General features: G+C 41.2%; 1 protein-coding gene across 1 annotated transcript in view; it reads right to left on the bottom strand.

Moving 5' to 3' along the window:
• Nucleotides 1-23,937, bottom strand: part of SNX25 (sorting nexin 25) — a 254,772-nt gene that overhangs the window by 80,379 nt on the left and 150,456 nt on the right. The window contains exons 4-6 of the mRNA XM_073607376.1: nt 18,568-18,740; nt 14,747-14,933; nt 3,840-3,910 (exon numbers count right to left, since the gene is read on the bottom strand). Of these exons, the coding sequence (XP_073463477.1) occupies nt 3,840-3,910; nt 14,747-14,933; nt 18,568-18,740 (431 nt within the window). The remainder of the gene's footprint in view (nt 1-3,839; nt 3,911-14,746; nt 14,934-18,567; nt 18,741-23,937) is intronic.

The raw sequence follows: 23,937 nt of genomic DNA, 5'->3' as shown, positions 1-23,937 counted from the left end.
GCTTTTAAGTTGTCTTCAGGCCGGTCACATGACTCGCGGCCATTGTACAGCTCCGACGGAAGCATACTGCAGGAGGGGCCGTGATCTCCCTCTGGCCGTCAGAGGGAGATCACATGGCCGCTCAGTCTCTCCTGCATTAGCCATGGAAACTGGCCGAGAGTCACATGACCGGCCTGAAGACAGCGCTAAAACTGTATTTACAGAGCTTGTTTTTTTTTTTTCTAAAAGAAAGGTGCAGTGTGTTCTGCCGGGATAAAAACAAAAAGAGTTGCTGGCAGTGAGCGAACAAGATTTTTAATTTTATTAGCGGTGGGGGGGGGGGGGGGCCGAGACGGAGATACAGACATGAGCTGACATGCAGGAAGGAGGGGGGAGAGAGGAGAGAAGAGGGGACAGAAGCGTATGAAGGAGGGCCTGCAATTAGACCACAGTGATCAGGGCGGAGCTGCCCTGATTTCGTGTTCTGCTTAGAGAGGGGATACAGGAAGTGCCAGAATTACGGTTTTTCTTTTTACAGTTTAGAGGGGGGCAGATTACATAGCACAAGCACTGTGCTGTTTAATCTGCTTTAACCGCTTGCTGACCGCCGCATTTACGTCGACACAATGGCACGGACAGGCAAATGGGCGTACAGGTACGTCCCTTTAAATTTGCCGCCGTGCCACTGCGTGCGCGCCGCGAGCTCCGTGAGTGTGATTGCGTCCGCGTGGATACCCGCGATTGTCTCACGGAGAGGAAGAACAGGAAAATGCTGATGTAAACAAGCATTTCCCCATTCTGCCTAGTGACAGGACACTGATCACAGCTCCCTGTAATCGGGGTGATCAGTGTCATGTCACACATAGCCCCTCTCCCCACAGTTAGAATCACTCCCTAGGACACACTTAACCCCTTCACTGCCAGTCACATTTACACAGTAATCAATGTATTTTTAATCGCACTGATTGCTGTATAAATGTGAATGGTCCTAAAATAGCGCCAAAAGTGTCCGATGTGTCCGCCATAATGTCGCAGTCACGATAATTGCTGATTGCCGCCATTACTAGTAAAAAAAAATTATTAGTAAAAATGCCATAAAACTATCCCCTATTTTGTAGACACTATAACTTTTGCGCAAACCCATCAATAAGCGCTTATTGCGAATTTTTTTTTAACAAAAATATGTAGAAGAATACATATCGGCCTAAACAGAGGAAAAAAAAAGTTTTTTTTTATATATACATTTTTTTTTTTTTGCTGTTTTTTCAAAATTGTTGCTATTTTTTTTGGTTATAGCCCAAAAAATAAAAACCGCAGAGGTCATCAAATACCACCAAAAGAAAGCTCTATTTGTGGGGAAAAAAAGGATGTCAACTTTGTCTGGTAGCCACGTCGCAGGACCGCGCAATTGTCAGTTAAAACGGCGCAGTGTCGAATCGCAAAAAGTGCTCTGGTCTTTGGCCAGCCAAATGGTCCGAGGCTTAAGTGGTTAAGGTACCAGAAAATCCATTTTTTTGGGGGGGTTAACAAACGCTTTAAAGGGTGCCTTGACTGAAAAAAAGGTTGAGAAACACTGATCTAGGTCATCTTTTGTTTTTTTTTTTTTTGCATAGTGCTGCCAATTATTAGTACTGATTAGAGACTTAGAACAACAGCTTCCGCTTCCATTGTAGCGATAATAGTGACAGCGATCTGTTATTATCTGTAAGCATTATGTCACCACAGGGAATGAAGTTGCTCAGGACAGTAACCAGACTGAAATCTATAAAAGAAAAAAGTCACACAGCCTTCCCTATAGAAATCTACAATGTTTTTTATCAGGTTCTGTTATGAATAGCAACAGTCATCTTTTTACACAGCATAAACCTGGAAAATCAGCCACAGATAAAAAGAAAATAGATCGAAAGCTGTGAGCAATAATTCCCTATTTAGGATAGTAATGAGGAGCGATATCAGTGGTCTGACAGAGCTTGTGTCATCTATGCCTGCTCTATTATAACAGACTAATCTATACCGCCATCATTTCTAATTGCCAAAATTATAAATCAAGTGCGATGATAGTGTTAAAATGCTGATACTGAAAAGTGGACCTTCGCCCAAAATGAAAATGGAGGGGCAGTAACCTATTTTTTCCACTTCCTCGTGAGTGAGGAGGAGGAGGATGGTGTCATCTCAGTCCCCCCAAAATTTGTAACTGCTGAAGTTCCTCATTAATTCTGACCAAATAAACCACACAAGAGCCATCTAGGTGAGCTGACTGGTCAGACTAAAATCATTCTGAAAGTGACACAAGCAAAGCAAGTAACAGATTTGTGATACTTAAAGAGATCTTGTAACCAAAATAACTGCAGGGATTCAGGAATAAAGCATATATATATATATAAACTAAACCCAGAAGCATAAATGCAATATACAGCAGCTTACCAGTGCAGTTGTTTTCCCTTTATTTTCACCTGGTAATCTTGTGTACAACGCACTTCTTTTTCTAGGGTAGCTACGATCACTCACCCAACTATCTATGGATGGAGCTATGGTTGTTAGCCAAACTGCTCTTAACTGTACTACAACACCTTTTTCTATCACTATTACATGGTGGGGAAGAAGTATTGGTAGTTTACAAAGGAAAGATTGGAAAGAAGATTAAATTATGTTTGGGGGGGGGCTGAGACACCCTATAGAAAAAAAAAGCAGTAGTGCACCGAAATGAAAATTCTGGTGCCAAAACCAAAAATTCCAGATGCACTTGTCCAAAACCAAAATGGACGTTTTTTAAAATAAATATATATATATATATATATATATATATATATATATATATATATATATATATATATATATATATATACACACACTTTTTATAATTGTATTGTATATAAAACTTTTAATAAATATCATGAATTTAAATTAATATGAATTTGTCAGCCATTACGGGCACCTTTTGGAGCATTTTTAAAAATCCTGCTTGCTGCAATTTTGTTGCATATTTGGTCTGTTTAAAAAAAAAAAAAAAAAAAAAAATCAAAAATGCACCTCCCCATTAAAAACACATCAAAAATGCACCCGTGTTGCATTTTCCATACTTTTTTTTTGAGTCACGCGACCTATGAAATACACCATAAGCACAGTAAAAATTGCAGCAAAATCACAACAAAATTGCTGTAAAATCATGGCATTAGCCCCGGTTCACGCTGGAGAGTTCCGACATGCAATTGCCATCCTAATAAGCGTGACGCCACATCTGCGGTGCTTCACCGATTTCAAAAAGTAGATTCTGTACTACTTTTTGCGATTTCGCACTGCGATTTACATTGACATCTGTGCAGAAACCTGCACTGAGGTCTCTGAAATCGCAGCTGAAATCGGGACTGACCTGCGTGAGTGAAATTGTGCGAGTTCAGCTGAACTCGCATGGCGTCATTCCCACAGATCAGTGTGAACCCGGGCTGATTGGTACCTTTTTTTCTTTTCGGCACAACACTGAAAACCCTATTTTCGCCCGATAATTTTTCGGCAGCAGAAATTCCAGTGCATCACTAGATAAGAAGAAAGGTTTTGCACTTCAACAATTTCCAAAACTGGACTGTCTGGTTTGAAACCTAGCAAACCTACAAATTATCACCAAAAGCAAAGATTTTAAAACACTAATTGAAGGGATTAAAAAAAAATGCAATGTCCAATATCCAATGAGATATATAGTAAAATTCACCATTACCGTAAAGACACATAATATAAATTAACCCCAGACACAAAGTATAAACACCTCACTAGAATGGTTCAAAGCCAGGTAATGCGTTTTATTTTTTCACATGCAATCTCTGGTCACAGTTTCACAGAAAATAATTAGTACATGTAGCTCATACCTTTCTGCCTCTTCATCTGGGGAAAGCTTCCAATTGTAGTTGCTTGAATGATTTCCACAACAATTTGATACCTAAAAATAAGCAAAAGGAACATGTTACAGCTGAATTACCAATATACAAACAGCATGCCAAAATGCTAATTAAAATATGGCAAATCTGATCAAGAAAACAAATTCTGCTGCATGACTCAGAACACAAAATGTAACCATTAAATACTAGAAAAAAAGAAATTTAAAAAGTCTAATTTTAGCCATTTAATCGTTGAATAGAATGGAGAAGAATTAAAAATTCAGGTTTTGTTTTCGGTTTGTGATCCCAAGAGAGAAATTTTCCTTCACATCCTTTTCTGATGACATCTGTGCAAGAAATGACAGGGAGGGGTTGTCATCATGATAGGGAGGCATGGCAGGCAAAAAGAAACATTGTCATGGGTTCTAGCCCAATTCTCTCTCCAATCCTGACTCCACCAAAAATATGGGTTTTTGTCTGTGTCCCTTTGAAGAGATTTTCCATCCCTTCCTGTTTAGTAAGACACTCAATGACCAACAAGCAGTGTTCTGATGTCAGCTGGATGTCTTAGGCCCCTTTCACATGATCGGACCGTTCAGGTCCACCTGTCAGTTTTGACAGCGGACCTGAACGGGTGCTCCATGTTAGCCTATGGAGCAATGGATGTCAGCGGAGACATGTCCGCTGACATCCGACCCCGTCCGATCCGCTAAAAGCAGACGGATGGCCCTACGTCCAGGTCCGTCGCTGGCGGATCGAATCGCGTGAGATCTGATGAAAACGGACATGCTGTCCGTTTTCATCCGATCCCTCCATAGGCGGCAGCGGGCGCCTGACAAGCCCATCCCCGCTCAGTGAGCAGAGAGGGACCTGTCATCCGCCGGCTCAGCGGAGATCAACGGACTGATCTCCCGCTGAGCCGGCGGACCGAGGCGGGCTCTGTAGAAACGGAGTCCGCCTCGTGTGAAAGGGGCCTTAAGCTGGCCATAGATGGACTAAAATACGGCCAGCTCAGCAAGGACAGACTGGATTTTGATCCATCTATCGCCATTCCCATTCGACAATATGGGCTTCTGTCGGACAGGAATGTTGCAAACTTTTCATTCGATTAGCAGCTGCAGTGCTGATCAGTGTATTCTGAAAGTGGAGGAATCCCCTCTGTCAGAACACAATAAAACAGCAAGGAAGATTCCTACATCCTCCTCGCTTGTGTAGATGGGGAAATTGAAAAAACATCGATCTCTGGCCAGCCTTAGCCTGCTAATTAGTTGTTTTACAGAAGAAGAATATGCCATGATAGCTACACGTCAACTGTCGCATTAAAGGAAACAATGTGGAGGTGACCAATTGTCAATCCCATGATGCATAGGAGTTATTAGAATTGTGACAGACCATCAAGGAACACCTCAACTTTGAAAAGAGTACTGGAAAAACACATCCTTTCATAAGTTTTCATTGATTTTTGGTGATCAAAGTAACAATAAGCAAGCACTTCCCCCTACACGTAGAGCTTGTCTGACAAGTTTTGTCCCTTGGATGCACATATCAGGCACAAATGAGATAGTCTAAGGATTTGCTTATTCCTCAAAAAACACTTGTCTTTTCCCGAGCAGTCCTATGAAGGGGATGAGTTACAGACTTTTCATCAAAGAAGCAAACAGAGAGCTTGGGAAAATTGACAAGTGACTCCAAAGCTCCAGCTGCAAAATAGAATATAATTCTAGATTTTATATTTATCTGAATATATTTTTTTACTTTTACTTTTTTTACTTTTACTGACAATAATATGCAAAAAAAAAAAAAAAAATGTACAAAATCTCTCTAAATTTGTTAACCATCTTCATATCACTGTACTGTAAATAACGGACAGGGAGGCAGAAGTGTATTTCTGAAGCACCATTTTAACCCCTTCCCATCTGCCCTGTCATCCCTTTAAACAGCTCGGAACACTCGAAGGGTGGGAAGGATCGGCCATTATGTGACCACTGTCACATGATTGAAAGCTGTTCCCGTCAGCTACCGATCTTTAGAGTGGACCGAGAGCTGTCTTTGAGGGCTCAGCACATACACAAATGCATATGAGGTGTGTGGGCATTAAAGCCCACCCTTCTGCCATTGCATATATGTGTTGGGCGGTTGTACAAGGCGAAGCAGAAAACACACTCAGGCAGCCACTACGCCTATGAATGGGTGTCACAGGAGTTATCACTGGACATTTAAAATACAGGCAAGATGCACAGAGCCAATCAGATTGGTTCACAGCTATCACAAAGTACAGAGCCAATCACAGCCAAGACAAACGTAAAAAACACTGCCAGTGTTTACAAACATTGAGCCTATTCACAACAGAGAACGCTCCTCTTCCTCATTGTGAATGGGCTACATGTTTGTAAACACAGCAGGAAGGAGGATCGCATAGATCAAAAGGTAAAAGGCGTTGGGGGGTCCTAAAATGTCACATACCAAACAATCGGGATCATTTTTTTAAGGTGGTAGGGATGTTAAAATGCCACTAGTAGTGTTTTGTTTTTGTTTTTTTTGTTTTTAAGGTGGGGTGGTGTTCTAACATTGTCACTGACCACTAGAGATGTAACAGGTCAAATCGAATGACAAGTTGCAGCCTATTGCCGGCAATGGCATTGTTCAAATCGGTGTAATGCCGACTTTGCGGTGCCGCACTGATTTACAAAAGTAGTTCCTGTACTACTTTTGGCGATTTTGGGTGCAATTTGAATAGACATCTGTGCACGAAGCTGCACAGATGTCTTCCAAATCACATTGACATGCGGCTTTGAAATCGTGCCATTTCAGATGAAGTCGCACAATGTCAAAGCCTCTGTTAATGTGAACGACGGCTAAGAGAAGTAGATACCCTGCACCTAATAAATGATATCAGAACGCTGCAGGGGATGTCATCTTACATTACTTAACATTCATTCTGAACGTTACTTCAGATAAAAACCAACTGGTGTATACATTGTAAATAAACGCATGTTACTTTCCCATAGCTTCAATTTTTGATCAAATATTTTGAATTTTATCTGGCAAACATATGTCACAATGATACAAAGAGTAAGGTCTAATTACATTATTAAAAAGAACATAATGGCTCATTAACACTTCCCACAGTACGTAAAATGTTACATAAAATTACAAATGTATGTGTAAAACAAATTTTATTATCGCACTGAGGGCGGCGTACATTTATTTTTTTTAACCAATTGACAATTCATTCATGGTCTTCCCATAGCAGCGCATTGTGATAGCAGTGTACATCACACCAGAGTTGTGGTGTGAATGGGGTACATAGAAAACAATTGTTCCCATGTGCTCTTGTGTGATGCCTGGCATTGATCAGGTGCTAAAAAAAACAGCAATCGGTCATCGCACATAGCATGAATGGGCACTCACTGTGGTTAAATCAATAAAATATTTATGAAAACAGCCATGTAAACAGACTTAAAAATGCACACTTGTATTAGTAATATTAGGCTTGGTTCACACTAGTGCAATTTCAGATGCGACTCCAGTAGCACAAAATCACATGACAATGAAAATCACATTATTTTCAATGGTGCCTGTTCACATTGATGCAGAGCAGCACATCGGGTTTTTGGAAAAGGTACATGTGGTACTTTGGTGCAGATGCAGCACAATTTTGGCCCCTCAGACCAGACTTCAACGGAAATGCACCAAAAAAGTGTGCAAAATGCATGCAAATGCGTTTTTAGTGCGCCTTGGCAGAATTGGTGTATAAAATCCCATCTCCTTCTCCTAGCATGAAGCGTCAAAAAACGCACTACAATCAGATCGTGGTGAAGCTGTACTACTGTGAACCTAGCCTTAGAAGCACACGTTGATAATTTAAATTAATATTGTGTTATGACTTCCATATATAATCTCAAGGCAAAAATAGATTTTGTAAAAAAGCAAAAAAATAAAAATAAAAAAAAATCAAATAAAAAAATTAAATATACATACATACATTTGCACAATAGAACAAAATTAGCCTTGTCGTAGAAATGGAAACAAGCATTTCAAACCACCGCACATCTGCAAGTAATTCATCATCGTGGCCTATCTAAATTAGATGAAAAACTGAGCTAAGCAATTACCATTTGTACAAAGCAGATACACAAGACTGTTTACAGAGGAGTGGAAATAACACAATGCGATTGTCAAACCTATCTTTTTTCTGCCATGTGCTGTACATGTTTCATTTTATTCCAGAATAAAATAACACTGAATATAAAGGATGCCATGGTATTTGAGGACACACTTTTTGCTGACATGTTTGTAAAACTAATGGTCTCCATGCACCAGTCCACATACATACCTACAGAGACCAATAAAAGTCATTCTTCTTGATGGGTTGTCTTTCACTGCCTAGTAAAATGCTGAAAACTGACAGTCATATTTGGCCTACTGTCTTCACTGAATTGATGCACACATGGCTAGGACTACAAAGAGGGTCATTAACTAGGACTATCAGAAGACAGCAGGAACCTAGTTCAGTAGCAAAGCTTCAGTTATATCACACAGATACAGTGATGGGCAACCTGTAACTACGCAAGTCTCCACGGATTCTTCCAATGTGCTACGCATTTCTAATAATTTTTTGTGAAAATAAATAAATGTGTGTATGGTCATGTATAGTATTGTGTACAACAGGAGCCGTAATCTATAGTTAAGGTGCTACTGATGGAACCAATGCCCTGTAATTAGGTATGATTAATAGAAGTAATGTCTACCAAGAAGATAGCAGCAGATGAGACAAAAATCAAGCTCTTTGGCATCAACTCAACTCACCGTATTTGGAGGAGGAGGAATGCTGCCTATGACCCCAAGAACACCATCCCCACCGTCAAACACGGAAGTGGAAAAATTATGCTTTGGGGGTGTTTTTCTGCGAATCGGACAGGACAACTTCACCGCATCAAAAGGGATGATGGACAGGGCCATGTACAGTAAAAGCTTGGGTGAAAACCTCCTTGCCTCAGGCAGGGCATTGAAAATGGGTCATGGATAGGTATTCCAGCATTACAATGACCCAAAACACACAGCCAAGGCAACAAAGGAGTGGCTCAAGAAGAAGCACATTAAGGTCCTGTAGTGGCCTAGCCAGTCTCCAGACCTTAATCCCATAGAAAATATGTGGGAGGGAGCTGAAAGTTTGAGTTACCAAACGTCAGCCTCGAAACCTTAATCACTTGGAGAGGATCTGCTAAGAGGAGTGGGATAAAATCCCTCCTGAGATGTGTGCAAACCTGATGTGTGCAAACCTTTGCGAATGGGTCAAATACTTATTTCACTCATTAAAATGCAAATCAATTTATAACTTTTTTTAAATGCGCATTTCTGGATATTTTTGTTGTTATTCTGTCACTCACTGTTAAAATAAACCTATCATTAAAATTATAGACTGATTATTTGTCAGTGGGCAAACGTACAAAATCAGCAGGGGTTCAAATACTTTTTCCCCTCACTGCATTATACCCAATTTTTTTGTAAAATATAAAAGAAAGTTGTTTCAAGTAAATAGGTACCAAACATGTCAAGACCTTTTATATGGGGTATGTGTGGGGTGACGGGTTCTTTGATTTTTTTAAATATTTTTATTTCATACATTTTTTTTTTACTTTCTTGCTATTACAAGTTGGCTAACAAGCACCCTAAGTGATAGCATGGGCAGATGACAGGTACTCTTTATGGAGACATTGGGGGAGACCGCCATCACCTAGTAGATTGTAAGCTCTTCTGAGCAGGGCCCTCTTAATCCTCTTGTATTTTATTGTATTGTAACTGTATTGTCTCCTTTTATATTGTAAAGCGCTGTGTAAAATGTTGGCTCTATATAAATCCTATATAATAATAATAATCATCATCATCATCTCCCCTGCCCTCCAATGCAAATATTCCAGAGCAGATCATGCTGGTATAGCTGCATCCTCAGCTACACTAGTCGAGGAATGACAGCTGTGACATCGGAGATGATGTAAAACATGTCTCTTCTGGGGTCATTAGTCACAGGAGGGGTCGGGGAATGGATATTGCATATGAAAAATGTGGTATCAAAGTAGATGTAACGTAACCCAACTGTAATGTAAATTTCACCAAAGGTAAAAAAGACACTTAAATACAGCAGCAATTTAGATGGCATCCCAATGGGGGGGGGGGGGGGGGGGGGTGGCGGGGTGTATAATTGAACAGTCATATAATGAGGAGAAAAGGCATTTACTTAAGAGCAGCTGTCATTTTGGCACTGGCAGAACCAGGCACAGAAGAGACTCCATTTAAATGTAGAGTAATGAGAGATAATTTTGGTTGTCAGTAGCACTCAGCACCCCTTGACTTGGCACAGTTATTTCTACATCAAATGAACAATAAGTCGCCAAGCAACAAAATCATATTCTGCTCCAGAACATCAACACATCATCATCTACAAATAGATGTTGAAGTACTTATTGTTTTATTAAAAGAAGAGCTGAAAACTGGGAACAAAGGCATACTACTATTGTTCAGCACCATGCAAGGCTTGAGGAAAGAAAGACCTGTGTAGAGAATATACAATTAAGATGGGAAGAAAATAGTGGAATAACCATTAATCGGCGCCTATTTGGTTTGTAGTCACCAAAAAATTTCAACTGCCATATTTTGCTACATTTTTTATGTTGAGCTCTATACGGACTTACAGCTATAAAGGCATGTACAAAGGTAAGGTCCAGCTACTCTTACATCAATAAAACCCTTATAAAAGCAGACACACAGATTTGATGTACAATCCAGTGGTGTCACTACCTCTGGGTACCCAGAGCACCTGCCCCACATATCCTGTGGGGTGCCCTGGGTCCCCTTTGCAAGGATAGACAGCCATTGCAGCAGCCAGCACCTCTCCTCACTAGCTACCTGTCAGAGTGATACACTTCAAAGGGGAAGCTTCTCCTAGGCTCCTGCTCAGGTCTGACATTCCCTCGACACAAGATGAGGGGGAGCCAAGAAGGAAAACATCTCCCAGCAGTCTACCACACTGTATCAGATGTCTAGGTTCAAGGAAGGGAGGGAGAATGACCTGGGAAGGAAGAGTGGGGGAGAGGGGGTAATAACCTGGGAAGGAAGGAAGGGGGAGAGGGGGTAATAACCTGGGAAGGAAGGAAGGGAATTGCCTGAAAAGGGGGGATGGGAAGAAAAGGGGGGGATGGAAAGAAAAGGGGGGGGATGGAAAGAAAAGGGGGGGGGGGGTGGAAAGAAAAGGGGGGGGGGGTGGAAAGAAAAGGGGGGGGTGGAAAGAAAAGGGGGGGGTGGAAAGAAAAGGGGGAAATGACCTGGGAAGGAAGGGGGAAATGACCTGGGAAGGAAGGGGGAAATGACCTGGGAAGGAAGGGGGAAATGACCTGGGAAGGAAGGGGGAAATGACCTGGGAAGGAAGGGGGAAATGACCTGGGAAGGGGGGTGGGGTAAGGGGTCAATGACTGGGGTAAGGGGTCAATGACTGGGGTAAGGGGTCAATGACCAGGGAAGGGGGAGGGGGCAATGACCGTTGAAGGGCGCGCACCTGGGAATGGGACGGGAGACAAAGATTTGTGTTGGGAGGGTGGATTTGGGTGGTGTAAGAATTTTTGCATGATGGGGATTTGTGGGGCGAGAGGATTTGTCCTGGGAGGGGATTTTAAGGTGGGAAGAGGATTTGGGGGTGGGAGAGGAAGACATGATTTGTGCTGGGAGATAGGATTTGAGGGGACAAAGATTTGCACTGGGAGGGGAATTACAGCAGAGAGGAGGAAATTTGTACTGGGAGAGATAGGAAAGCAAAGATTTGTACTGGGAGGATTTCTACATATACACAACAGTTTCCCACCACAGTCATGCCCCACTCTGAGTACTGGCATACGACAGCTCACAGCTGCTTTTAATTACCTATAGTAATCTTTGAACTGGCGGTAATTCTTTTAAGAATCTAACGCTATGGCATTGACAAGTTCTTAAAGTTGGTGGTAGTAAAAATTACCTGAATTTTGTCACACATGTCAGTATTGTTACTGAAACGAATGCAAATGCGTGCACAAATAAGCCACAGATAGTTCTTAAGAAAAGTGTTCATAGGTTTATTTTAAATTTATGTGTGGAAAAAAAACCTTGTTTATAGATCTAGTTTAGTTGAGTATTTTTGGACTAGGGATCTCATGGAAGATATATGTAGAAACCTCTTAAAGGTTCCATGCACACTGGCTTAAAAATCGCTGCTTCTACAGGAGTTTTGTGTTCTGCCTGTAGAAGTAGCTCAATGTTATCCTATGTGTCCATGTACATTAGGACGATTACAGGCATATTTTGAGCTCAACGTTTAGAGGCAGGAAAAAAAAAAAAAAAAAAAAAAAAAAAAAAAAAAAAAACCTTCTGGCTTGCGTTTGATTGGAGCTTACGGGCAGAAAAAAAAAAACGTAAAACGCTCCTAAACTCGTCTAAACTCTGTACAAAGAATGCAAGAATGCTCTATATGATGATTTTACGGCAAAGAGAACAAACGTTTTTTTAAGCCCAGTGTGCATGGAGCCGAAAGAGTATAGAGTTATGACACTCCTCACTGCAACTGTAGGCGATTAAAACTCCATATATTCTTCATGAAGCATAATACAGTAACACAGCTATAGTTCTGCACTACAGACTGATTCTGGTTTATCTTTTAAAGCTTTGCATTACATTGCTGTTTCTTACATTTGGGGGAATTTATCAAAGCTGGAGAAAGCAGAAAATAAAAGGTGGCCATCCAGTTTTAATAAATGCCCCCCAGAGTGATCTCTACAGCAACAAAAGCAGTTTTTTTTTTAAAGTTTTCTGCCTGACCATATATCTATGTTTGTCTGAAGAATGTTTAATCCACTTACTGTTGAATGACTCACTACTCACTAGGGGTTCAGATTTTTACATGAAGCAAAGTACTGCTGCTTCGAGAAATAAAAAGTTGTGCAGTCACTGTTCAGCAGACATCAGAACTTAAATATTTACTGCTAAAGTCAGAATCACTGAACTCTAGAAGACGAGCTGCACACCAATGTTTCAAACATGCTGTTAGTCTTTTAAACCACTTGTCTACCGGCAATCTTTTACTTTTTTTTACACACGTTAAAATTAGCTTTTTGTCCTAGAATTGCTGTAACCCCCCCCCCTCAAAAAAGTATTCTTTTCTGAAAGCAGAGACCCTGGAGAATAAAATGGTGGTAATTGTAATTTTTCATATTGCATAAAACTTGTGCAAATGAATTAATTTTAGTGCAAAGTGCATGTGCTTGGAATCACAAAAATGATGGTACTCAAAAATCCCTATAGGCGACACTTTAAAAGGTCATCAGTTTATAGTTAACCTAAATAATTCTAGAATTATTGCTCTCACTCCAAAGTTCATGATGATACCTCACATGTTTGATGTTACATTTATGTTACATACACATGCTCACCCTACGCTGTGCTTTTTATATGGGGTGTGTGTGGGGGTGACAGGGACCCTTTACATTTTTTTCCAATATTTTTATTTTATGCAATTTTTTTTATTGCTATTACAAGTGGGCTAACAAGCATAGGCAGGTGACAGGTAATCTTTATGGAGACACTGGGGAAGGCCACCATCCCCTGCCCTCCAATGCAACTATTCCAGCACAGATAATGCTAGAATAGCTGCATCCTCAGCTACACTAGTCGAGGAATGACAGCTGTAACACCGGAAGTGACACATCAATTCAGGGGTCATTAGCCTTAGAAGGGATCGAGCCTGGAAAACCACCATGGGTGCTATTGATGGTGCCAGCAGGGGGGGTTACCCCTTTGAGAGCCCTGTTAAAAAAGTGACCGGGTGGCTGTAGAGCAGCCCGATCACTTTTATCAGAAAAATCTTCACTGGCTCTTAAAACCAGCAGCAGCTGTGAGCTTGATTTTACCCACTTGTCTAGAATAACGTTTATAAAGTACCTTGGTAGACAAGTGGTTAAGTGGCCGCACACACTGAAAAACCTTCCACCTCCAGTCACACCTTCAATGCGTTTCACTCTTCAGGGTGTGGCCCGAGGTGGAAGGTTTCGCAGTGAAAGCTGTCATTTATCTGCTTGTTAAATAATCTGGATGTTTGAAAGGTCATCGGTGTGCGTCTTTTAGAGTTCAAGTGTTAAGTAAAGCAGGAGCAGGCTCCCTGGACTTTGGCTTGACCTCAAGATTGAGGCAAACAGTGGTGGCTTTGATAGTGGTGGATGTGCCCATCATTTACCCAAAAGTCAAAATCTGTTGTTAGAAATCTGTGAATGTTATACCATCTTATAAACAGTCCCCTTGGAAAGGTATAGAGGACACTATAGATTTATTTTAGAACACAATCTCAGGGCTTTCAATTCAATATTTTTTTTGCAAAACAAGAGTTTTAGTTGGTGATTTCCAATGACAATGGATATCCCTAATGTGATATGGTTCCCTTATTGTAGAATATATCACCTAATTATACAGTCTTGGCTATATTCCCATCGCACACTTTCCTGGCTTGTCAGTAGTGAGTGCTGCAGAGACTACCAGCTGGATACTGGCCTCATCACACATCAATACGCATATTTGCCAGCACACCATGAAGCATCAAATATTGTCCAAAACTTTTATTGTATAGAGATCACAAATCTTAAAAGGTACAAGTTTCGGAGCCAGGCAAGACCCCTTGGTCAGGCATGCATCACGTCTGAAGAAGAGGTCCTGCGCAGCTCCAAAACTTTGCACTTGTACCTTTGTGATGTGATCTCTCTACAACAAAAGTTTTGGACAACATTTGATGCTACCTAATTACACAGGTCTGTTTTATTATGTGTGCAGCATAACCTAGTCACAAAATACTGTATGTTTAGGGTTCATCAAACTAGAAAGCCAAATACCTTAGCTGTTTGAGGAATTCAATGTCAGAACTGTTCGTGATCAGCTTGATGAACTCCTCATAAGATGGGGCGTAAGTATAGGTCTTCTTGTGACGCTCATTCACCTGTTCTCTGTACTCCAGCTGGCTGAGCAGCATCTGATTAATGTAATCCGGATCACTCAGCAGTTCCACCAAAGGCTTCAGCACTGAGAAAACAAAACCAGGACACGGCAAGATGAAGGTCACTAAAGAAACAGACTTGAATATGCATTATGCTACATTTACGTTTGTGTGTACTTGTAATATAGATTGGGGATGAAACCATGTAAAGAAAATAAGGAGTGTAGGAATGGTTGTGTCTACAAACTCACTAATTACTACATTTTTAACTGTAAAAACATTCTATAAAAATGTGCCCAAACTAAGTGAGTTGCAGCCATTTTACTAATGCAAGCCTAGAGTGCAACTAAAATGTTTAAAACAAACTGTTAGCAGACAGGATTTTATTACGGAAGAGATTATTTATATTCCTCCTTTGCAATGAATGCTTCTTCCCCGCCTGCTAGCAAGTACCTTCAGATTGTACGCCAAGCCATGCATGTACAATCTCAGCATGCCTTTGGTGCCAGAATACATTTATTCCTATGAACATGAGCTGGAGTTGCATTATCTGGGGGCAATCAAAATGGGTGAAGGGGCCAGACCCAGAAGGCAGACATCACATCTCTGGAGGGGTCACTTGGGCAGCGACATTTACACTTAAAGTCAAACTACAAAGTGCAACAATCAAAATTCATTCACTGATTACTGAAACCTGGTTACTGTACTAACTATACCCTCAATGCTCTATGTGCTTGAGTTGGGCTTTAATTTATTAGTCACTTGCATAAAGTGACATCCATCTACGGCAGGCCATACACGGTTCGAATCTTGGCTGGTTCCTGCTGATTAACTGTCTTCTCCCAGCAGGGAAGGCTTCCCACCGCCTGGAGAAGATAATGGTCCGGCAGGAGGGATTCCCGCATCACTGTGTGTTGATAGGGGAATCAAGCAAATTTGCTCAGTGTATGGCCTAATGCCACCCTCTCCAGACAGTGCTGCTCCTCCATAGATAGAGAAGACATCATAAAAGCAGGTGTGTTACTGGCTGGATCACCAGGTGAAAATAAAGGGGGAAAAAGCCTAAAAATTTAAAACTAATGCAGCCATCACATTTAAGTATTGGTAGGGTGCAATATACAAATTTTTTGATTGGGGGCGTAATACTGCTAGTAATGGGTGTCGGTGAGGAAGGAAGAGAAAATGCCCCTGAAGGGTAAACAAGAATTTAAAAAAATATACTGACAAATCTTCCAACCTTTCCAAGCTATATATACAAAACTAAAAAGGGGGGAAGCTTTGTCTGGAGCAGGTTTTAGGTTCGTATCAAATACAGAGTGCAGGAGGGCGACACTTTCACTTTATCCTTTCAATACACTGAAAAATGGCTCAAATAATCAGCTCATTAGGTCAAACGCCCCCTCTTGCTTTGGGACAGTGACAAAGTATTAAAGCTAGTGGATCTGCACAACAGTCAAATAACTAGCATTTTCAGGCCAACAATGGCAGCTTCAATGTTCCTCCTATAACGGGTTTACCCCAAGTACACAGGTCATGAAAACAATTAAGGGGATGTCACTGCCGACTGTCTTATAAAAATGCTAGTTGCTTAGCTGTTACTCTGAGCCACTGGCTTCAGTTTTTTCAGTCTCTGTATGAAAAGAGTCATAAATGTTTACCTGCATACTGGTTCTGGATCAGTGAAAAAGCAATTCATTAAGAGAGTCAGTACTTTCTGAATGAAAGCAAAGCGCTCTCTGACTGGACGAGGTGAAGAGCGTGACATAACTACCCCACTTCTTTTCTGACCCCTTGCATTTTCTGAATGGCGCCCGTGCCGAATAACCAACCTTCTTTGTTCAGAACACAGCAGGGTAGACACTTGGCACAGGTATCGGTAGCCAGTGGGGACCACTGCATTAGTGGTGTCTGCTTCAGTGATTTCCAGCTTGCAGGGGCATCAGCCAGGAATGGTATATACAGAATTAGATTAGTCCAAGGTATAACTAAGTATAAAGTATCCACCCCTGGAATTCTTCTTGAACTGCTTTCAGCTCAGCCTATAGACAAATGACAGCCGAGCAGCAGCACTGCTGTTCCAGGTGGATGTCATAGGACGCCCTGCCAGGAGCGCACAGCAGTGCAATCTGTCACCTGTGTCCACCAGACAGAGGAAGACTGATCATTGTACCTGGGCAGCCACAGTACTAGATGATTGCTGTGACCAATCACATGGCAGGCGGCCATTCATTGTGTACTATTGCAATGATCTCTGATTAGTCACAGTGATCACATGGTACAGACAGGGCTAATCACAGTGCATCTGTGCCATGTTATAGCTGTGGCCAATCACAGCTATCACAATAGTACACAAAGAATGGTTATGACTGAATGGATGCCATTCATAAAAACGACTGCATATAACAGTGATCAAATACAAATCCTATTCTGATCACTTTCCCAAAATAGTACAGGGTCACAATGGTAACAACGCACTGCTCTGTTCTGGTGACCGTATGTAAAAAAAAAGTGTACCAAAACGTTGGAAAAAAAAAAAAAAAAGTATAATATATATATATATATATATATATATATATATATATATATATATATATATATATATATAGCTATATATATATATAGCGAGAGAGCAAGATATATATATATATATATATATATACACACACACACACACACATATATACACCTTTCACATATTTAAAAAAAAAAAAAAAAAAAAAAGTATAATATATATATATATATATATATATAGCGAGAGAGCGAGAGAGCAGTCATATGATGACGCTGTATTGCTCTGGTGACAGTATGTAAAAAAAAATAAAAAATAATTAAAAAATTGTCTTGGAGCCATTTGGGGGGTATTTGTACTGTTCTAGCATTTTAGGGCCTCAAGAAATGATAGGCTGTCAGTACGTCAAGGCTGACCAAGTTTCCAAAAGATATATATCTATCTATATATATCACACATACACACACACTGTAGTTTGTAGACTCCAACTTTCCTACAGACTAAATAATATACACCGATTTGGGTAATTTTTACCAAAGAAATGTAGCAGAATACATTTTGGCCTAAATTTATGAAGAAAGATTATTTGCAAAATTTATAACAGAAACTAAAAAAAAAAAAAAAAAAAAAAAAGTGTTTTTCTTTCAAAATCGTCAGTCTTTTTTCATTTAGCAAATAATAAATAAAACCCAGTGCTGAATAAATACCACCAAAAGAAAGCTCTGTCTAAAAAAAAAAATGAAACAAATGTCATTTTTGGTACAGTGTTGCATGACTGAGTAATTGTCATTCAAAGTGTGAGAGCACTGCAAGCTGAAAATTAGCAGGAAGGGGGTTTACATGTCCGGTACTGAAGTAGTTAAAAAAAATAAATAAATAAGGGAACTGTGTACTAAAATGCACGATTTCTCCTGAAGTTGCTTCACAGTGTGAAAAAATAAATGATATACCAGTATATGTCAGGCTACTATAACGCAGACAGACTATGGTTCAAATGATCGAAGTAAGCTAAAATCAAAACTGCATATGCAACAGTTTTTAAAAAGGCTGACCCTGCAATTTTGTTTACCCACACAAACCACAGTCTTCCTAAAAAAAAAAAGTTAGTCACGATATTTAGTTCCTGACTTGTACTGAGCACTGGCAGTCTTACACAACAGGCACATATTTTTTCCTGCCCTAGCCATGACTACAAAGTGACTAATACACACCTTTAGTTGCAAGTATTTCAGAAAGTACTATGCGCAGGCTGCGAGACTGAGCATCCCGAGCGGGCACTAAACAGAGGACTAGCACCTGGGCACACGTCTGTAGGAATCTGAGCTCCTCTTCTGTGGTTTTTAGACAGGGGTGAAGGGCAAAGGGTCTTGGCTGTTCATCCTGTCTGAAAGAAAAAGGAAGAAAAGAAGACAAGGAGCAAAGAAACTGAAGTTAAATGAAAAACACAGCACACACACACCAAACATTTCCAATAAAGACCCGTGTAACTAGATTTTTTGTGGATGGGGACTGGGCAGTTTTGCCTAGCAACCAGTTACACCCTAAATATGGGTATTCGGTCTGAATCTGACTGAATTTGGACCTGAAATGGACCAGAAGACGCACAGGACTCCTGTGCAATTCACTCCGCAGCCATCCCAGGGCTGTGTGAACCTGCTCCACTGAGAGCCGGTCACAATCTCCTGACATGCGAATTGAATGCAAGGAAAACCACATCCAATTCACAATAGTGTGAACCCAGCCTCAAACTTGCTTTTTTTTTTTTTTTTCCCATTGAAATTTCTTTTTTTTTATTAAGAATGATGCAAAACATAACAGAGATAATGATCCATGGAAATAGGACTCCAACCAGGAGGTTTACACAAAGCATACATTCACGTATTGTCTACATTCTCATTGATGCCAAGTGTATGGATCACCTTAACACATTCCTGATTATAATTCTTATTTACATGAAGGTTGTTGCCTGTCCACTCCTCTATATCGCAACAAGTTGGAGTCTTTATATTCTAATCGTGGCCCACCATCTGTATGTCTGAACTTCAGTGATGGGTAAACTGGAGGACTACCTATCAAAATCGGCCCTCCACTCCAAACCATCCATGTGTTGGGGTTCCTCTAGGGGAGGGAAAGGGGAGGGGGGGGAGGGGAAGGTGAGGATAAAGGGGAGGGGTAAAGAAGAGAAAGGGAGAGAGATAAAGACAGAGGGGTGAGATAAAAGAAAGTGAAGGAGAGTAAGGAGAGGGGGTGGGGAGTCCACCAACTACCCTCTCCATCTACTCCTCTCAGCACACTTATAGTATGTTAATGTCTCTAGTATCATCTACGCATATTTATGATATAACTTGATCACAGCGTCTTAGCCAATATTGCTCACTAGATTTTGATATTCCTGAGATTTACAAAATGTAAACCACGATTCCCAGATCGCCGTGTATCTGTTGATCCTGTCTTGGGTGATATATATCAGCTCCTCTATCTCAGCAATGTGATTAATGCGTGCTGCCCATTCTTTCACAGATGGAATCAAGGAAGATTTCCAGTGGACTGGTAGGCATAGCCTAGCCGCGCTGTGCTGGTGTAAATTCCAGGGGGAGCGAAGAGACTACCAGTCGTTGCATCGTGCACCTTTCGCCAGTATGGCTGAATCTGAGGGCACCCCCACCATATATGCATGAAGGTACCCCTCTCTTGACCACATCTCCAACATCAGTCGGAAACCGATGGTATGAACTCATGGAGTAGGTCCAGTGTTTTATACCACTGTGTCCTGATCTTATAGCCATTTTCCTGGGTATGGGCATTAAGTGAACCCTTGTGAATATATAGATTAATGCGCTCCCAACTGGCTTCCGGGATTTCAATATTTAGGTGAGTTTTCCAAAAATCATGTTCTGTTTGTAGGGCAGTACCTAAATCCTGAAACATGGAGGCATAAATTACAGAGATCACGTGCTGTTGCGGCGAGGGGCCTGAACACAGCGACTCGAAAGCAGTAGAGGTTTTTGTTAATTTTTCCCTTGACGTTGAGTTATCTAGATGTTTGGCTTGCATTTCTGCATACGGTCATTCCACCGACAGGAAGATCTTGGTCAGCCCTGGGACAAAGTCCGGATTACCCTTAACGGGGGTAAGAGCACACTTTTTGGCAGATATCGCATGTGCCTTACAGGCTCTATCAAAGGCATACAAAGTTGCAATAATGAAAGGGTGGGAATGTATGTCAGATGGTATATATTTTGTAGCCAGCCAAGGAACTGAACCAAGCTCGGCTCCAGCAATTAACTGCTCTAGTAGTACCCATCCCTTACACCGAGAATGGACCTTCTAGTCCACTATCCGGGATTAATGGGTGGCCCAATAATATCTCTGCAGGTCAGGAAGGCCTATACCACCTCCCGATTTTGGTAGCACCAGTTTCGCCCACTTAATTCTCACCCCCCTGGAGCCCCAAAGGAAGGTCCTACACATCTTTTTGTAAACCGTAAAGAAAGAGGGTGGCATGCAGATTGGGATCGTTTGTATTTTATATAAAATGCGGGGGACTACCGTCATTTTTATAATGGATGCACGACCAAACCAGGAGATAGTGGGCACCTATTTAGGTCTAGTTGTAGATTTCTCAATTCCGACTTAAAAATATTATCGTATAGGTCTGCAAGCCTACTGGGTAGCTGAATGCCCAGGTAAGTGATGGCGTCTGTTTTCCATGAAAAAGGGAAGTTCATCTGACATTTGAGGAGCTAGGGTGATATTCAATGCGAATGATTTTGAAAAGTTGATTTTCAGATTGGAAATAAGGCGAAATTGTTCTAATACCTGCAACAAATTTAGTATGGACGTCAAGGGGGGAGGGAAAAAGCAGGACATAGTCCGCGAAAGCTGCAATTTTATATTCTCTCCCATGTACCTCGATGCCCTTTATGTTCGAGTTCATGCGAATACAGCGTAAGAGCGGTTCCAGAGTAAGAATATATAATAAGGGGGAAAGGGGACAGCCCTGTCTGGTCCCATTATGGACGGAGAAGGCCTCTGACAAGTGGCCATTGACCCGGACTCTAGCGCTTGGGTTAACATACAGTGCTTTAATAAACGCTCGGAAACCCGTTTTTTTTTTTTTTTTATATGGAGCAAAGATTAATCCCTTCTTTACTTGCTGACCTACTGCTTCTATGCTCCTACCCTCACTGAGGCCTGATATATGGGCATTTTAATTGTTGGGAGATGGCAGTGCTCAGTTGTCTCCACCCTCTGAGTGCACCCGTCATTCACAGGCCGGGAAGCTTTCCACAGCACATTGGAGCTCTGCCGTGGGCATGACTGGAAGGGTTTAGCCCATGTTCCCTGTATTCCTAGTGACTTCACTTGTCTTGGGCTAGAAAACACGAACCAGAGACAATAACCACCCATCACAGCTTATTTGTTATGCAACTCCTTGCTAGCTACGTAGTTAGAAAGCAATATAGGGGGAGGGTGGCGCATTGTTAACCACACCAGCACAGTCTACACACTACAGAAAAAGACTGGACAAAGTGCTGCATCTAAAAAAGTGCTGCATACTACAAAGTGGAGCAACTAAAAAAATTAAACACGACTTCTTCTTTGACCCCAATAGAGAAAGTGATCCTACCATTGTGGCTGTGCTGTTTGTAAAAAAAGTGTATGACTCACAAAATTGGTTGAATAGAAATACAGAAACACACATTCTTTGGGCAAGTAAGACATAACACATACGTGTATTCCAACTGTTTAATTAGCTGTTCACATACAAGTATATGTCTGAGCAAAAAAAAAAAAAAAAAGGTAAATATCTGCATATTTCATAATTTAAAGCGTTTGTTAACCAAAAAAAAAAAAAAAATTGGATGCTGCTCTTTTAAAGCATGTTATACAGTGCTTGTGCTGTGTAATTTGGCCCCCTGTAACAACTAAAAAACCTGGCTGATCCTGCCAGTCTCTGTCCTTCCCATTGAAAACTGACCACAGTACATCATGGCTGCTGAGCCCCGACACCGTGGTCAGTTTACATGCCTCCATCATCCGCAGCCTGCTCTCCTGTGTCTGTGTCCTCCTCTGCCACCTTCCCCCCACCCTGCCTGTCAGCTCCCAGATCCTCCCCTCCTGCTCTACGTACGTTATATAACAGTATGCTCTGCACTGGAAGTCATTTATAAAAAAGTTGCTGTATAATACCTTATTTTAAAGCGCCGTTCGGCGCCCACGTCACTGCCCACCGGTCTCCTCCTCATCTCAGCTGATGTCAGCGGGGGTTTCCCAGCACCTCCCCTGCAGCCATCACATCAGGGGGAGAGAAGACCGGCGGGCAGTCACCTGAGCGCTGAATGGTGCTTCGAAATATCGTATTATACAGCAAATTTTTATAAAGGACATCCACTGCGGAGCTTACGGTTATATAACAAACTGAACTAGAATAGGGAAAAAATTCACAAAAAAGTGCCGGTTCACACCAAAACAACCTGGGATCCGACTTGTCAGACCTCATGTTGCCCCAAGTCGCTGGACATAAGAAATTTCATTGAAGTGAATGAGAACCGTCTTAATGTACACTACTGAAGTTGCTCCGACTTCAGAAAAAGTTCCTGTACTACTTCAAGGCGACTTCTAGGCAACTTGTACCCATAGATTTCAATGGAAGTTGCCTCCAAGTTGGATCTCCATTTATATTGAAGCAACTCTACAGGAAAAAGAAAATAATTTACACAGGTATTTCCCAAGTTCACCCAGGCAACCTCCTCCCTCCCATAGAGCTGATTATTCTGTGATTGGCCACAGCCAAAGTCGCCTGTCCTGGAGGCAACTTTAAGTCGCGTTGTAAGTTGCGCAAAGTAGCGCTGAAGTCGCCTCCAAATCGCCTTGCAAAGTCACGCTGTAAGTCGGGTTGCCCCTGTGTGAACCAAGCCTTAAACTTTAAATTTACATTATATATCCTTTCAAAAAAAAATCTTCAAGTTCTGAAACCTACCTGGAGATCTGCCATAAATTCCACCTTACTGTTTAGGTTGAAAACACAGCGCTATTACTACACTTAATCCCAAGCCCTGCCAGCTGATTGCCAGAAATTACTCAATTCACACAATTTCTCGAAACAAAAAATGACAAAGACGACCCAGGACTGTTGAGCAGTTAGAATCCTATACCAGGCAAGAATGGGACAACATTCCTCTCCCAAAACTCCAGTAATTGGTCACCTCAGTTCCCAGACGTTTACAGAGTGTTAGGAGAAGAGGGGATGCTACATAGTGGTAAACATGGCCCTGTCCCAACTTTTTTGAGACGTGTTGCTGCCATCAATTTCAAAATCACATTATTTTTTTCTTAAAATGGTACTTTTTGTCAGTGTAAACATATGATGTTTTCTTTTTTCGATTGTAAATAAAATATGGGTTTATGAGATTTGGAAAGCATTGCAATCTGTTCTCATGTAGATTTTACACAGTACACCAACTTTTTTGGAATTGTGGTCACTAATGTTAGATAATTTCATAGAGTCACTTTATTGATGCCCCCAAAATCCATGGAGACAAAAAATATAGGTTGTGAGAGATATGATAAAGCCATGC

This window comes from Aquarana catesbeiana, linkage group LG01, assembly GCF_042186555.1.
Source record: "Aquarana catesbeiana isolate 2022-GZ linkage group LG01, ASM4218655v1, whole genome shotgun sequence".
NCBI classification, from domain to species: Eukaryota; Metazoa; Chordata; class Amphibia; order Anura; family Ranidae; genus Aquarana; species Aquarana catesbeiana.
Note: the sequence above shows the minus strand (reverse complement) of the source record. Positions and strands in the feature narration are given on the sequence as shown.